Source organism: Triticum aestivum, chromosome 5B (genome assembly GCF_018294505.1).
Source record: "Triticum aestivum cultivar Chinese Spring chromosome 5B, IWGSC CS RefSeq v2.1, whole genome shotgun sequence".
NCBI lineage: Eukaryota > Viridiplantae > Streptophyta > Magnoliopsida > Poales > Poaceae > Triticum > Triticum aestivum.
The window spans coordinates 79,932,357-79,948,225 of NC_057807.1; the positions used below are offsets into that span (position 1 = coordinate 79,932,357).

The following is a 15,869-nucleotide window of genomic DNA, read 5'->3' on the forward strand; positions in this document are numbered from 1 at the left end:
ATATTTCTTCATCGTCGGAGAAGAAAATCCCACTCTTGAGCTATTTAGTCTCTTGTCAAACTTTTTGATGTACATGTAACTTGTCGTTAGGATCACCATGTTACAAGTGACGTTTGAGCAACCCCAAAGTACATCATACGGTAAGAAGTGACTACGATACTCTTATGGTCTAAGAAACTAAAGCATATGTTAACTCTCTGTGTTATAACAATTGACTTGTGACGATAGTATCTCAAAGTATAACAAACAAGTTGGGTCAATTCAATACGGTTGTTCTTCCAATGTCATATTCTCAAACTTGTTTTGGGAGTATCATTACACTTAACGATATCCCAAGATCCGGAAAACATGATCATAAACAACACCTGAGCTAGTCTTAAAGTCCTTGAATTTCGGTGCCTTGATTGTCCTCCACCAGCCACACCACCGGCTTCGGCCGACATGGGGAGCCTGCTGGTCGTGGATCTTCTCCAAGTGGACGCGCTTCTTGAGCTCCGCCTTGGTCTTGCGCAGCCGCGCCTCTTACTCCTTCTACCAGGCGACAAACTACCGCCTCGGCATCTTGAGCTCGTCGACGGACATGGTGCACGGCTTCACCTCGGGCACCGCCCTTGCGGCGTTATCGAATGCCTGGGTCTCCCGCACGAACTCGGCCACGAGGTAGTGGCCCGCCAGGCTCTTCTTCGAGCTCGAGCTAAGGACGACGGGGACGACGGCGGGCTCGCCGCCGTGCTGCTAGGGCTATGGCTTCACGGACACTTCCTCCACCCTCGTGGGCGTCGGAGCTTGCTCGGCCTGCACAATGTCATCGGATAAGGTTGGCTCCCGGCGGTGGCTCGTGGAACCAGCTGCTGATCTGGCCGCAGCAGCGCTGTGAGACATCTGTCACGCGGCGATCTGTCTCTGCGGCTCCTCCTCCATGGACTTTATCTTGGCCTCCCACTCAGAGAGTCGGGCCTTGTAGAGCTCCACCTGCTACCTCAGCCCGGCGATCTCCTCCTCCTTGAGCCTCACGTCGTCGTCTTTCTGCTTTGCCTCTTCCTCCATCCGCAGAGCCCTTCTCTCCAGCTCTAGCTCCACCGAACTCCTCTCCACCTCCTTCACTTCTTCTTATATTATGAGACAGAGGGATTATTATAGGACAACGCTAACGCCTACACATGTGGTGGGGGCCAAACCCGCCCACACGCCCTATAACACACATACTGTGCCACGTCACTGCATGCATGCATGTGGGAATCTTTTTAGATTTTCAGTTTTTAAAATGTTCTATCTCTTAAATGAAAAATCCGAATGAACATCCGTTTTCACCATTAAATCCCTCACGACGAGATCTTCGAAACTAGATCTCATATCAATATATTTCGATGAATTTTTTGGGGTTAAAAGTTGCGATGTCTTTTGCATATGAATTGCCACGATGTTTGCATTGAAGTTGCCATGATATGTTTCAGCTATTTTCTTCTACATTTAAAACTAAATTTTGACATATTATAAAATGGGGAATTAAGAAACTAGACTTGCCATGAACCATAAACTAAAATTGCCATGATACATGGACTTAAAATTGCCATGGTTCAAACAAAAAATAATTTTCATGGTCAAAGTACTGGAATTTCCATCATCAAAAAACTAAAATTGCCATGCTCTATAAACTAAAATTGCCACATGGCAACTTTAGTTTAATCATTATGGCAACTACAGTGTAAACATCATGGCAACTTTTGGGCAAAAAAAATATCGTCGAAACATATCAACATGGGGTCTAGTTTTGAAGATCTCGTCGAGACGGATTTAATGGTGAAAGCGAATTTTAAATTTGATTTTTTAATTAGGGGATAAAACATTTTTAAGACGAAAACCAAAAATATTCCTGCTGATGTCATTTGTTCATACGTGGCAAAATGAATGGTGGTGAAGGTGTGTGGGTGATGTGCAAGATGCCAGACGTGTAGGCGTTAGTTTTTTTGTTATTATATTAACTGGCTATTAGATTGACTACAAATGAGATGGCAATTAGGTAGAAGTAGTAGGCTCTGTTATTAGGTAGGCTCTAAGGGGTATGACTAGATATATGTGCCCCTTCCCTTCCTCCAATTAGAAAAGTTATGATGTGACTTAACTTATATATGTGCCTCCTCTAAGAGAAAATTAACCTATACTCTAGGAGAAGAACTTACTTCCACATTGTTCATTATTTTAATCTTGGCTTGTCCGAGTCAAGGAACAGATTGAGCGGAATTAAGTTTCAATCAAGGGTGATTGTTGATCACTCCATTAACTTCTCCCAAGATCATCACATTGGTGTGTGTTGTCAGGACTGGTTATTTTAGAGAAAAAGATCTCACAGCTATTATAAAAGCTATTCTTAAAGTTCATTAGAAGTGCAAAACATTCTAAACATAATAAAAATTTCATCGAGGTTCCTGGAACACCGAACGACCACTGTTGTCGCTGACACACCCCTGTCGCCATTCCCATATCGGAGCTGGCTTGACCTTGTCGATGATAGCTAAGAAGACTTCGTGCATGTACCCGTAAGGACCAGCATCCTGGAGCCGCAGTTGACATCGTAGAACCTTTGAATCAATCATAAGAAGCTGACACCAAATATCATCGTCATGTATACACAATGATAAACCCTAACCTCGCCGCCCCAAGGAGCTGGTGGGACATTAAGTCAGAGCTTCATCTAATCTGTCTCGACTAATGAACTTGAGGAGGATCAGAGCCCGAAAGACTGACTTGAAGAAAAAGCGTCACCACCCATTCGAGCATCGCCCCTACGAGGGCTAAAACTGTAACCTACCTACTATCAAGAGCCGAGGCACCAGGATTCTCCTCCCCGTCATCGGCCGTTGGAGCAGCAGGTAGAAGGGAGATGAACTCATAGGCTCGTCGGAGATCGAGGGGAAAAGACTTTAACCTAATCGCCTTGCAACTTGTTTTTAAGTAGGCAATGCTACTTATCCTTCCAACTTGTGAAAGAGCTATCTCTACCTGCAAATGTCAAGGAATAGTTCATGTCTAGTACATCAACTTCCATGTTATTGTTGGTGGTAGTTTGAGTACCTATCACCTTGAGAATTTGGTCCAATTCGCTAATGGAGCTACACAAAAAACTTTAAGGGGCAAACAGTAAAATGTATAGATCTAAGGGGGCAGACACTATTTTTTTTCATCTAACCCCTCCACCCCCCACCTCCCCCACCCTTCTTAGGTAGACAATGGTAGTAACCATTCCAACTTGTGAAGAAACGGGAGCCTTCCATATCAGCAAATGTTGAAAAACCTTTCATGTCTGATCAAATTGTGTGTTACTGCGAGCACCTATCTACTAGAGAAATTTTCAAAGGACTTTGATAATAAACAAACATCAGATTTTTAAGCAAGGTAAAATGAACATTTTTATGGCAAATTATGTTGTCGCGAGGATGGCAAATCTGTCATGTTTAATATTTTTTGTCAAGAATTGTCGTGCTTGCTAAAGAAAATTGACATCCTAGCGATAATATAAATTTTCATAAAAAACATTCGTTTTGCCATGCTTAAAAATCTAACCTCACTTTTTTAACATCCCATTTTCCAAATGATCCTTGAACATTAGAGATTCCGAAATTTTGTATCAAGCCATCTAGGTCAGCACTTCACACCACTAACATACCACACATTAAGACCCTGTTCTGTAACCCACCAACTCCCGGATCCGCGGAGCGAGGAAACTGCAGCTCCGGAAGCGGAGTTGTGGAGCGGAGCGACACCAAACAGGGCTTATGTCAGGAAAACTCTTATGTTTGAAAATTGCCATGTTTGCCAACCTCGCTTGAACCAAAGTTGCCATGAAAAAACGATCGGGTTGCCATGCCTAAAATCCGAACATTTCGGGGTTTATCATTTCCGAATTTTTTTTGCCATCCCCGTGATAACATAAATTGCCATAAAAACGTTTGCTTTGTCATGCTTAAAAATCTAACTTTATTTTTTTTTAACATTTCCCTTGTCCAAATGATCCTTTGGACATTGGAGATTCAGAAATTTCGCAGCAGGTCATCTAGGTCAGCACTTCACACCACCAACATATACTACACATTCAGTCAGGAAAACTCTTCCGTTTCATCTTCGTCTTGCCATGTACGTTGGTCACTGCAATTTTGGCATTTTGCTTTCATTCATGTACAGCACGAGCGGCGGTCCAGTATTTTTGGGTGACTATCGGCGGCGGCGAAAGCAGCAGCAAGAGAAGGAACACGAGGGAAGGCTAGGGAACTTGCACGAAGGAAGGCTAGGGAACTTGCACGAGGGAAGGCTAGGGAACTTGCACGAGGGAAGGCTAGGCAACTTCATGGCGCAAGCGCAAGCGCAGCACCTCTTGGGGGCCCTGAACTTCGGCGCCTTGATCGTCCTCCACCAGCCGCACCACCGGCGCCGGCCGCAGTGGGCAGCCTGCTGGTCGTGGCTCTTCTCCGAGTGGATGCGCTTCTTAAGCTCCGCGTTTGTCTTGTGCAGCCGCGCTTCGTACTCCTTCTTCCAGGCGGCGAACTGCCGCCTCAGCATCTTGAGCTCGTCGACGGACATGGTGCCCGGCTTCACCTCGGCCACCGCCCTCGCGGCGTGCTCGAACGCCTGGGTCTCCCGCGCGAACTCGGTCGCGAGGTGGTGCTCCGCGTGGCTCGGCTTCGAGCTAAGGACGGCGGGGGCGACGGCGAGCTCGCCCGCGTGGCTCGGCTTCGAGCTAAGGACGGCGGCGACGCCCGCGTGGCTCGGCTTCGAGCTAAGGACGGCGGCGACGCCCGCGTGGCTCGGCTTCGAGCTAAGGACGGCCGCGACGGCGGGCTGCTGCTGCTGCTGGGGCTTCACGGACGCTCCTCGAAACAGGCTCTCGCCCCGCTTCACGGACGCTTCCTCCGCCCTCGTGGGCACCGGAGCTTGTTCCGCCTGCGCGACGCCGTCGGATAAGGTTGGCTCCCGGCGGTGGCTCGTGGAACCGAGTGCTGCTCTGGCCGCCGCCGCAGCAGCAGCAGCCTGAGACATCTGCAGCGCGGCGGTCTGTCTCTGAAGCTCCTCCTCCACGGCCTTCATCTTGGCCTCCCACTCGGCGAGCCGGGCCTCGTAGAGCTCCACCTGCTGCCTCAGCACGGCGATCTCCTCCTCCTTGAGCCTCACGTCGTCGTCTTTCTGCTTCGCCTCCTCCTCCGCCCGCACAGCCCTTCTCTCCAGCTCCAGCTCCACCGCACGCCTCTCCGCCTCCCTCGCTTCTTCATCTTCCTGGCGTACGTCCACAGGCCAAACCATTTATTTAATTAGTCGATGGCATGCATGCATGGCATTGCTCCTCGCGCGGCACAATACTAAAACAGACGTGGTGTATACGTACCGGCGGTGGGGGGAGCAGGGCCAGCGGTGGGCGTTGTTGACTCCACGGCGCGCTGGAGGCGGGCCTGTGGATGGAAGGAGGCCGGCCCCTGACGGTGGGGCGCGTGGGCAGCGCCGGCGGCTCCTCCTCCTTGGGCTTGTCGTCGGGCTTGCCGATCCCTCTCTGCCTGAGCGCGTCCAGCATCTGCTCCATCGAGCTCAGCGCCGATGACAGAGAGGAGGAGGACGACGCCATCGGTCGCCCCCCACACGTACGGATCAATCCCAAGTCAATGCACGCCAAATTATAGCTGCTGGACCACTCCGCTCTATTGCACCGTCGTCCAAAACGAGCGTCTCTGAATTCGTACGAGACGATCGAATCCCCTTGGCTTGTTCAGAAACGGGACGAAGCAGAACCGTCGATCGGCGGGAGCGGGTGCGGAGCGGAAGAACTCCGGCGTGATAACCTCGTCGGATCAGGGAGGGGGAAACGGATTCGGGGAGGAACCGCGGCCGGAGAGAAGAGCCCGGCCGCGGGGCACTAGCCAATCGCGGGCTCGCGCTGCATGGCTGGGGCGTTGGGTGCTTCTTTTCTCAAACATTTCTGGTTGCACGCGCGTACGTACGGTTTGGTGTCTGGGCTGTGCAGGTCGCCAAGGTCGCCTTCAGTTGCAGGCATGGATGGTTCTCCGTGCAACCAGGGGATGGCCTTGCCAAATTTAGAAGAAAGCGGTGAAGACTGATTGTCAAATCAAAGAAGCCGCCCCGAGTTGGACCTAGGGGGCAACAAATAATGTCTTCACTCAAACATAAGTGCCGTCTTTCTATAAAAAAGGACACTCAGAAAGTGTCTGGGCATGCAAGTTACCGACTACGAGGGAATTGTCGCCACACCTAACATTCATTCTAACAACATAGTACATGAAAACATCTATGCAAATCAAAGTTACACAGGCTATACAAAGGAACATGATCAAACTAAACTATCTAAGAACCTTCCAGAATCCTAGCTTCCAAAACCCTTTCTGGTATACTAGTAATGTCTTCAAAAAGCACTACTCGAAGAAAGCTATAACTATCATCAATCTAACCGTTTGATTGTGCTCCTTTCAAGTTTCCAACTTACTTCTGGACTGCAACGTCTGCGCGTGATGATACAACAGTACCCTTCCCGGAAGACTGGAAGTAATCGTTGGGCCTTCAGGTGCTCCCGTCACCAAATCTTCCGCTCCATTTTGCAGCCAAGTAACTCAGAACACACCTCATCAACAAGTTATATATGGAGAAAATATCCCGATAGCTTCATTTGTGCAAAACGCTTCATTTTTGTATTGTATATGACTGATCACATGCAACATTAGAAGGCCATTTCCTGAAGAATTTTCAGTGTTGTTTGATGTACCTATATAACAGTCAAATATGGAAAAGGAAAATTATTTTCCAGACAAGGGTGACATTCAGGGCAACTTATAGTTAACTGGAATGAAGGTAGCTCACCCATTCTAGATGTTGTGCTGTAATGCCAGATGTGTTCTTTGCATATATGCCGCCTAAGACCTTATTACCACAAGTTGAAGAAATTGAATTACGGCAATGTAAACTCGTAAAGACTTAATGGAAACTAATGTGCTCATTTCAAAGAAAATATATGTTTCATAAATTAGCATAATACCTTAGAAACTGTCTCCAGGAACATTCCAGGCCGGACAGGCTGTGGCTTGCGGCCCGTTGCATTTTCCTAATGTTTTTGTAAACATGTGGAGTCAACAACAGTCTGGTTCAATGTATATTATATGTGAATTTTGTGATGATAGCAACTACCCAAGTTGTATCCAAGCCTTACCCTTCCAGATGTCCCAGTTGAAGGTTCCAGGTCAGAATTTGGTCCTGTATTTGTGCTTTCAGTGTTATCAGCACCTTCCTCTTTGCCATGCATAACATCACTGATCATCTTCTCCACTGCTTTCCCTGGTTTGAGAGCGACCAGTTTGCTCAAGAAGTTCACCTGTTCACCAGTATTGTTCATGAGGCTTACAAACCAGACAGAGCAGCTCTTACATCAGACCAAAGTAATTAAGGATATTCCAAGTCTACCACTACACATGGTATTAAAGATTGCAACTGTGTTATTTCAGGAGTCCAACATATCTAAAACACACCTCTGCTTGAGGAAGGGTATTGAGACCACGATCATTTCTTTCATCTAAAAGGCCACCTCCCATCATATTTCGAGCTTCCTCTCTTACTATAACTAGTCTGGCCAGAAGTTTTCGATCAGGAATTGTGGGTCTGGTTTCCATTGACTGCAGCAATAGAGAAAATTTAGCTCAAAAGATTGGGAAACTATTAGTTGGCATGGATATCCAAATAAGCTAACTACTTCAAGAAGCACTCTTCCAAATGTTCTAATCATAAACAAGAAGCTAATGTTTTAAGTGAATTATGTTTGTTAATGAGTCTAGTGAACTATGTCTGTTAATGTTTCAGAATTTCAAATATTAATTACAGATTCAGTTTACCATCAATCCATCATCACAGATTGAAGTATCAATTCAGATGGCATGTATTTAAAAAAAATAGGAACTGTATTTCATGTTTAGATATGCAAAAATGATCTCATTTAGAACTGGAATTCTAAATGGCATTTGGACAAAGGCTTTTCTTGTTCACCATCATTGTAAAATAAAATACCAGTCATTTATATTTCTCAAAAATGGATCAGGGATTTATGGAAGATTGAAGCAATTAATGAAGTACCAGAAAATGTGTAGTTCACAATGCTAGTGTTGATAATTGCAGATGATGCACCATGAAGACTACACACTAGTTCACAGACTTAGTTTAGTCATTTGTGACGATGCATCTAGTTTCAACCAATTTCAGAGCATCAAGAATGCAGGAACGATGATGTGCTTTATCTGTTTGAGGGGAGTGAATGATACTAAAAATTATGGAAACTGGACTCAGATTTTTATAAAGTAGTAGAAGACCACGATGCAAACACATCTTAGAACTCTGGCACTTTGGGAGCTGGTTGTACAAGGTGCATATGTTATACAGGGGTGTCATGTATGAATGACAGTGGTTCATAACTCATCTCCAAAATGTCAGTTTTGCGGACATAACAGTGCTCAGTGGTAAGTGGAGGCAGGAGGAGTGGCCAGTGGCTCAATGTCATATGCTGATATGAACTTGAACTATCCGACACATTGGCTACAATGACCAGCTCAAACAGGTCAAAAGTTGGACATGAGAAATCGATTACATTCCAAGATGGCAAATAAGAAAGTTCAAAACCATCTAAAGTTCATCATCGATGCAGAGGATGGGGGTGTTAACCGTCTTTACAGGAAAAAAAGTGTGTCATGCCCTAACACAAATGTCATTCACATACTAGTTTTTTAGTTGAATAAATCCAAGTGCAGAACTGTTATATAGTTCGCTCCATTAGAAATCTGCAAATAACAAAGAGAAGTTGCAATAAAGCTGTACATCCAGCATAGCTTTTGGCAGCCATGGGCTCATAGCTATTAACCAGGGAAGCAGTTATATGCGTTCAGAAAGAAAACTGCACACGTTTAAGAACGGTTATGAGGCAACTGATAGGTATCATCTGCACCAATTTCAAATCCAGTTACGTAAGGCTGTAAATATTCTGTCTTGAAGAGTACATATTGTTTTTAGTTACATTGTATGTTCATTTGCGACATGTAACTAACTATCATAGTAATGATGCAAATAACCATGTAGCAACAGGAGCCGATGTTCTGCAAGTCAACACTACTTGTGCTCCATACAATTATATATGAATTAAAAATGACCGAGAATCTAAGTACAGAAGTGTCAACATCGAATATTCATCACGAATGAACACATGCTCTTCAACCTACCTCCAGCAGATCATCCGCCTGATTTGCAATGTCATTGAGATTCGCTCCTGGAATTTGACACTTCAGGCCTTTATCATTTTCAAAAACGCCACCACCGGCAGCTACACGACGTAGTAGCTCATGTCTGCTCTCTTTCTTTTCAGTCTGGCAAAGAAGTCCAACTACTTGAACCTGGTTCATAAAACGCGCAGACTCGTCAAACAGTGTAAATATGCATCCAGAAATAAATAAAAATGAAGGACTAATGTGAGTATTGCTGCAGTAGAAGTAACACTCACATGCGGAGGGCATTTTTTCGTCAGATGGTCTAGCACCGTCTGCTTGACTACTTCAAGAAGAGAGTTACGCTGCCATTGTAAAACTGGTATTTAAGGGAAGTAGAAAAAGCTTATACATGTAAGGATAGTAATAATTAGTCCAGCTGATAACAGTGCCTCAGAATATCTTTCACGGACCCCGTCTACATCAAATTGCAGCAAAGCATTTTTAGGGATGTCTTCAAGAACTTAACACATACCCAGACAAGGCCCACGATCAATTGGAAATGAGTAACATTATAAAATTAGGGTGTTAGACCAGTAAGCATGTCTCGCAACAGTTCTTGTGGACTTCAGAGTTACCCTATTCTCACAAAGCATTCTCAGTGATATCTCCCAGAATAACTAGATTACATGTTAAACCATGCTAATGAGCAATTTAACATGAGTACATACTACATACATACAGATTAATGCTTTATCATCTGTTGCACAATCATAATTGGAGAGATAAACCGATAGTTCATCATTTTGGTACCACAATATGGCAAAGCCACGAGAGCACACAGCATAGTTCTCATTTGTGATGCTAAATGATCTCTGACGGAATGTTCATTCAGAAAAGACAGATGCAGGTCAATGATGTAGAATGCTGAGTTGGGTGAGGGAAGTACCAAGCTACCTCATCATCACCATCCTTCTGCGCGAGCTGTATCATGTAATCGAGTGCCATTAGAAAGCCAGACTCCATCTCATCAACCCTATTACCAATGACACCCTGAGCCACCAACTCCACGACCACCGGTGCAAATGCACCATCCATCTCCATGTCTTCCATCTACAACACCACCAATACACATAAACAACAACAAAAACACAGTGTTGCAACTGTAGACCCTCACAGGCAGCAAATTCAATGATTGGCGCACATCGTGAAACATACTGAGATAAACCCGAGTGACCATTCAAGATTCATCCATTCATCATGGTTCAACAACTTAAATTTTAATACAACATATAATTGACTTGGATTAACCAAATGTAAAATAACACAATGGATGAAAAAAAATAACAATGCAATGAGCTGATCGAACGGTTAAAATGTGCCAATTCATCTAAAGAAATCCAAAAAATGGTATTGTTCGTAAATACATGACTTACTAAAAAAACATGCAGTCAAACTTTGAATACTAATATAAAAAATCTATTCAGACCGTTGTTCGTGATTTTTCAGTTCGTAAATGCTGGTAAGGTGAATATAAGTGGATTTGTCATGGATAGTTGTTTAATATTATAGAATTTCATACTCTTTTAAATAACATATGCACACAAAAGGTAATTGTTAAAGACACGTGGAGAGCGTGTCATCTCAATATCTAAAAATTTGTCTATTTCAAAATGGAGCGACTACAGTTTACCACCCAACAAGAGCAGAGCACATTCCAACAGTAGATAATAGGTCAGAATAAATGAACACAAATAATCATCCAGATAGCTCGAGAATCATAGTAACTGCCGTTTACATATTCCTTCGTGATAGGTACTACCCACAAACCACGAGAGAAGTTGCCATTTCATGAAACTGTTCTAAAAGACGAAGGATGAAACTGAACTAAACAAAAGCTTCGTCCATCCGTCGCTAGGAAGATAAGCAGAGAGGTGACAAAATTTCGTACCAGCGTGAGCATCTCCTGGAGCACGGAGGCGACCTGCTCGCCGCCGCGGAGGAGGGCGTCGCACTCGGCGGGGTCCCACTTAGCGGGGTCGTCCACGAGTGGGGACGGCGAGGCGATGGGGAGGGGCACCTTGGGCTTCGCGCCCAGGCAGACGACGAGGGTAGGACGGGAGGGGACCCGCGGCCTGAGGAGGGAGGCGGCGGGCCTGCGGGGCAAGCAGGGGAGCACGGCGGTGGGAGGGGTGCAGGACAGGGAGAGAGCCGCCATGGCTTTGCTCTGCTCGTGCTGCGGGGAGTGAGGACAGGATAGGTGGCACACACGGGGGGAAGATGCGATGGGTTTCCTCCTTTCCGATTTTTTGAAATATTATCACCGTAGCCCTTTGTTTTCTATTCTTTGATTAGTTTCTTCAGTTGAAGATCGTCATGGCTAGCTTTATTAAACTTATTAACTCATAATCATATCCTCTGTAACAAACTTAACGATAGACTTCCAGGGTGAATCAAAACCAAAACGAAGGCTAGTTTTCATGACCCAGCTACCTAGCCCAAACACGCCCTAGATTCCATTATAAAACTCGACACAAGACTTCCCGAACTCACTTAAATCTCATCCACGGTTTTCTTTTTTCTTTGACTAGTTAATTGTCTACGGATTGCAATAGAGACATAAATATTTCACTGGTTTAACAATAATAACATGTAGTATGTTTTTCTTATGCACATCAAAAAGCATCATCGACTTATTTTTACCTCAGAAACACTATTTTTCTTCCTTCATCTATTATTTTTGTCTTACATGCACCCCATCGTCATTGATAGTACATCCAAACTCACAATCCTACAACTCTCCCTCAAAACCAATGTATGTTAAGCAACAAATTAAGATGTTGTATTAAAAAATGGTATCAGAAAAAAGTGTTAAAAAGACTTTTGGTGCATAGTTAGTATAAAGACTACTGAAGAAATGGTTACACACAATCATATTAATCACGCGCCACATTCAATCCATGCTACATGTATTTTTCGATATACCGATGGTGTGCAATATTTCGCACGTCACCAGTACAATGTTGTCGGTGGCGTGTGAGCATGCGACTACGCCAACGATGTGTAGGCCCAATAGTATGACCCCCTGCAAATGTTATTGGTGGCGTGCCCCAAACAGGAGGCGTGCCAAAGACATAACAAGCCACTAATTCTGTTGTTAGCTGTGGCGTGGGTTTTCTCACGCTACTAGTTTATTTTTGGGCCTAGTTTTTAAGTCATGTTTTCGGGCTTGAATTACTTGTGGTGTGGGTTGCGCATCGCACGCCACAACTGGGTTGTTTTTACCTAGGTAGAAACCTAGCCATCGCACACTTCCATCTATCTCCACTCATCCCCTCCCTCTTGCGACCAGTCGACGCACCAGATCTTGCCAAGGAAGGCCGCCCCCTCATCGCCGCCGCCGGAGGTCGCCGCTCGTCACCATGAGAGGTTTGATCCCAACATCTCCTTCCCCAAAAATGAACGCTTCGTTCGCTCTCTTGAAACCGCTCCAGAGAGGCGATCGGAGGCGACTTTCTGTCGTTCCTCTTGACAACAGTGCCGCCGTGGATCCTTGCCCTGTCCGTCTGCCGCTTCAGCGGCGGTAGCTGGCGGGGACCCTGGCAGTTTCTCTTTAGTAGGGGATAGGATAGGCATGGTTTTGTGAGAGGTGCTACAACAATGGTGGAGACGATGTTGCGTCAGAATAATCTGCTCATGCTCTTCCTCCATCTTGTTGACATTCTAATGGGCGGCACCGAGGAGCAAGTGGCTCGGTCTTCTTGCTGGTCTTCATATCTCGGTGATGTTGCAGTTGTGTTTGGTGTCTTGCAGTGGGTGGCGTGGATGACGACAAGCAGGAACGTTCCTCTTCTTCGACCACATCAGATGAAGTTGATGGCACTGGGATCTAGCGGACATGGGGAAGAATCCCGGCCGACGTGCCACAAAGCCTCGGTCTTGTTGCTTGCAGCGCTCCGGTTCATCGACTCAAAAGGCATCCTTGTATGTGAAGGTACTCCTCCAGATGTGGGTATGACGGCAACTCTCCTATTTCTCCCATGTTGCCTCGGCGATTACGGAAGATGATGGTGGATGAAGTTTCAACATGGCACAAGATTCCCCCGAAGTGAAATTCTGGTTTTACTTCTTGTGGAGTCTTTGATGCAATATTGCAAGACATGTATGTATGCCTCTTGTGGTGACATAGTGTGTACTCTTTGTAATCCGTTTTCTAATGAAATATATGTGGTTACTTAAAAAAACATCTCCTTCCCCTCGCGTGTCACGCCATTGCATCCGGCCTCCCATTCACGCCCATTTATTGCGTTCTTGGAATGGATGTATTGATATATAATTCTATGAATGCTAAGTTTTAGGATGAGCAATCCATGGATTGATATGCTTAGTGTGGATTGGTAATTTTGTAAATTTAGTTCTAGGATGTATGATATATAGTGGTATGCATGTTAGGTACTTGGTTCCCTTCCCCACCCCAATTGCTAGAAATTTAGTTAAAAATGCCAAGTGCTTTGGTGCCTCTCAATTGCTCTAGGATGATATATAGTGGCAGTATACACGTCTAAAATGTCAAGTGCTTGGTGCCCGCCAATTGCTAGTAAATATAGTTCTAGGATGCTATACAATGGTAGTATGCATGTCTAGTATATTGCTATTTTAGATAAAAGGCATACGTCCGACTTTATAAAGAAAGCCACCAGGCAGAGTAGCACAACCAACATCCAAGCAAACAAAGTAGCAGGCCAGCAGATAGTATAATCATTCTAGAATGTCAAGTGCTTGCCGCCTGAATGCCAATTTGTGAATGCAAATGTGTAGTCTATTTGTCTTATTAATATTTGGACATTGTACTTTCTTCTCTAGCAGGATATGGATGCAAGTATGCATATCTAAGTGCGCAAGCAGCCATTCAAGTGGCCCATTGTTCGGTGTCTATCTTGTAGAGTGTTTCTTCCGTTTAGCGGTCACGGACTATTCATTTTTGATACAATGTTAAGCATTTTTTTAGTGCTTTTACCATCAATGTAATATGTGTTTCTTTTGTTTTTGTTGTACATGTTGTCCCATGTAATGTAAAGGTTGCAATTCAATGAAAAACTTACATGAGAGAGAGTGCTTTTTGAGGATCTTGTGGGCATTTGAGTTCGAGAAAGGACAATCAATGACCCGCGTGGAAGGCGGACTATGTGACCATTTCATCATTCATAATAGTCTCACTGGGTAAGAAATGAACTATTTTTTCTTATGAGGACGAATGCCCAGGATGTCTATTCTCTGTGTTATGATGGCGATGATAACCCATTTGATGACACTGTCTTTGCCCAAAGAATGAAGCTTGGCAAATATGATACTGGCGAACCTCGTGGACATCCTACCGCCAAGTGAGGACTACTTCAAGGTGTCATTTGTGACCCGTTTCATAAGGACCAATCTTACCAAACATGTGATGACATGTTATTTAAAGTCATTTATCTACTTTCCTTTTATGTCCATCACGTGAGGTGGTCTGACATCGTTGCTCTATTGGTTTTTCAAAAATTTCCTAAGAAGGTTGCTTTGAGCAGTGGCATAGTGGGTGATGAGCAGGCCTTACTACTACACATTGGAACAAGTGACATCATACACACCGCGGACACAGACGACCACATTGTCTTCCGCAAGGAGGGGTGAAAGGGGTTCTTCACTCAGAAGAATCTCCAGGTTCGACGGATCGTGCTACCCGCTATCAGGAACACCATGCACCCCATCTTGAGGATGATGATTGTTGGTCAGTTTTATCTCGTATATGTGTCGCTGCTATGTAGGATGTGCTGCCATGGTGCCATATTTTTCCACTGAGAACACATTGGTAGTGTGCCTAATAGCGTAACATCCCTAGTTCAGAAACTATATTGATGGCGCTTTGACATTTGACACGCCACCAGTATATTTGTTACTAGTGGCGTGATGCCCCACACGCCATCAGTATAGTTTATCAGTGGTGCCATATTGGTGTTGTGGAGGCACCACACTATCGAGGTGGCTTTTGGCACGTCCCCACTAGCGTTTTCCTGCAGTAGTGAAATGGGGAAAAGATAGATTTTTGAAAATGTGATGTATGTAGTTTCCTTGTAGATACTATGAAATGTCTAAATTTGTCAACGAAATGTGAGATCCATTATTGCATTAGATGCAGCAAAATAAAGCTAAACGTATGACTAAATAGAAGCAAGGAGGTTAATTACGCGGTAGGATTGGTCGAGGGGTGCGTGAGAGCCTTTGTGTTTGCGTATTGATGAGTGCCATGGCGGGGTAGCGTTCCTCATCCTTCATATCTGTGATACAATGTCCTTTTTTGTGATATTCATCTGCGATATGTGTGTAGTCCATTGGGGTTACAAGTTGAAGAATAGCCTTGTAGGCCCATGCACTTTTGCGGGGTTGTTGCTGTTGACTTCAAGGCGAAATATATTTGTGTATCAAAGTGAATTAATCTATTATCTCTTTCTCGTTCTTAAGCCCGGTAGGTACCCATGATCCCGAAGATCGACCAAGGAGGAGGTTAAGCGCATGGATGAGTGCAAAGCTATGTCGAAAACTGGTGACATTGCATAAGTTGGTTGGATAGCCTAAAAATTGACATTGCATAAGATGGAATTGCTT

At 44.8% G+C, this 15,869-nt stretch overlaps 2 protein-coding genes and 1 pseudogene across 2 annotated transcripts; all 3 read right to left on the reverse strand.

The window, feature by feature from the left end:
• Positions 1-321: 321 nt before the first annotated feature.
• Positions 322-1,228, reverse strand: LOC123114663 (uncharacterized; annotated as a pseudogene).
• A 2,457-nt stretch (positions 1,229-3,685) lies between these two features.
• On the reverse strand, positions 3,686-6,021 carry LOC123110513 (nuclear mitotic apparatus protein 1). The gene is made up of 2 exons (XM_044531050.1): positions 5,375-6,021; positions 3,686-5,265 (listed from the first exon to the last, which is right to left on the reverse strand). The coding sequence occupies exons 1-2, from the start codon at positions 5,606-5,608 to the stop codon at positions 4,210-4,212; spliced, it is 1,290 nt and encodes a 429-aa protein (XP_044386985.1). The 5' UTR covers positions 5,609-6,021; the 3' UTR covers positions 3,686-4,209.
• Positions 6,022-6,153: 132 nt separating this feature from the next.
• On the reverse strand, positions 6,154-11,513 carry LOC123110514 (protein PEP-RELATED DEVELOPMENT ARRESTED 1 homolog, chloroplastic). Its single transcript, XM_044531051.1, has 9 exons — positions 11,179-11,513; positions 10,185-10,340; positions 9,524-9,592; positions 9,246-9,416; positions 7,515-7,658; positions 7,199-7,360; positions 7,028-7,093; positions 6,853-6,912; positions 6,154-6,757 (listed from the first exon to the last, which is right to left on the reverse strand). Exons 1-9 carry the CDS (start codon positions 11,443-11,445, stop codon positions 6,713-6,715), a joined length of 1,140 nt encoding a protein of 379 aa, XP_044386986.1. The 5' UTR covers positions 11,446-11,513; the 3' UTR covers positions 6,154-6,712.
• Positions 11,514-15,869: the final 4,356 nt, after the last annotated feature.

Coding starts and splice junctions, on each gene's coding strand:
- LOC123110513 (XM_044531050.1), bottom strand. CDS start 5,608: ATGGCGTCGTCCTCCTCCTCTCTGTCATCGGCGCTGAGCTCGATGGAG. Junction 5,266..5,374: donor CCCTGCTCCCCCCACCGCCG/GTACGTATACAC, acceptor GACGTACGCCAG/GAAGATGAAGAAGCGAGGGA.
- LOC123110514 (XM_044531051.1), bottom strand. CDS start 11,445: ATGGCGGCTCTCTCCCTGTCCTGCACCCCTCCCACCGCCGTGCTCCCC. Junction 10,341..11,178: donor TCCAGGAGATGCTCACGCTG/GTACGAAATTTT, acceptor GTGGTGTTGTAG/ATGGAAGACATGGAGATGGA. Junction 7,094..7,198: donor CAACTGGGACATCTGGAAGG/GTAAGGCTTGGA, acceptor CAAAAACATTAG/GAAAATGCAACGGGCCGCAA.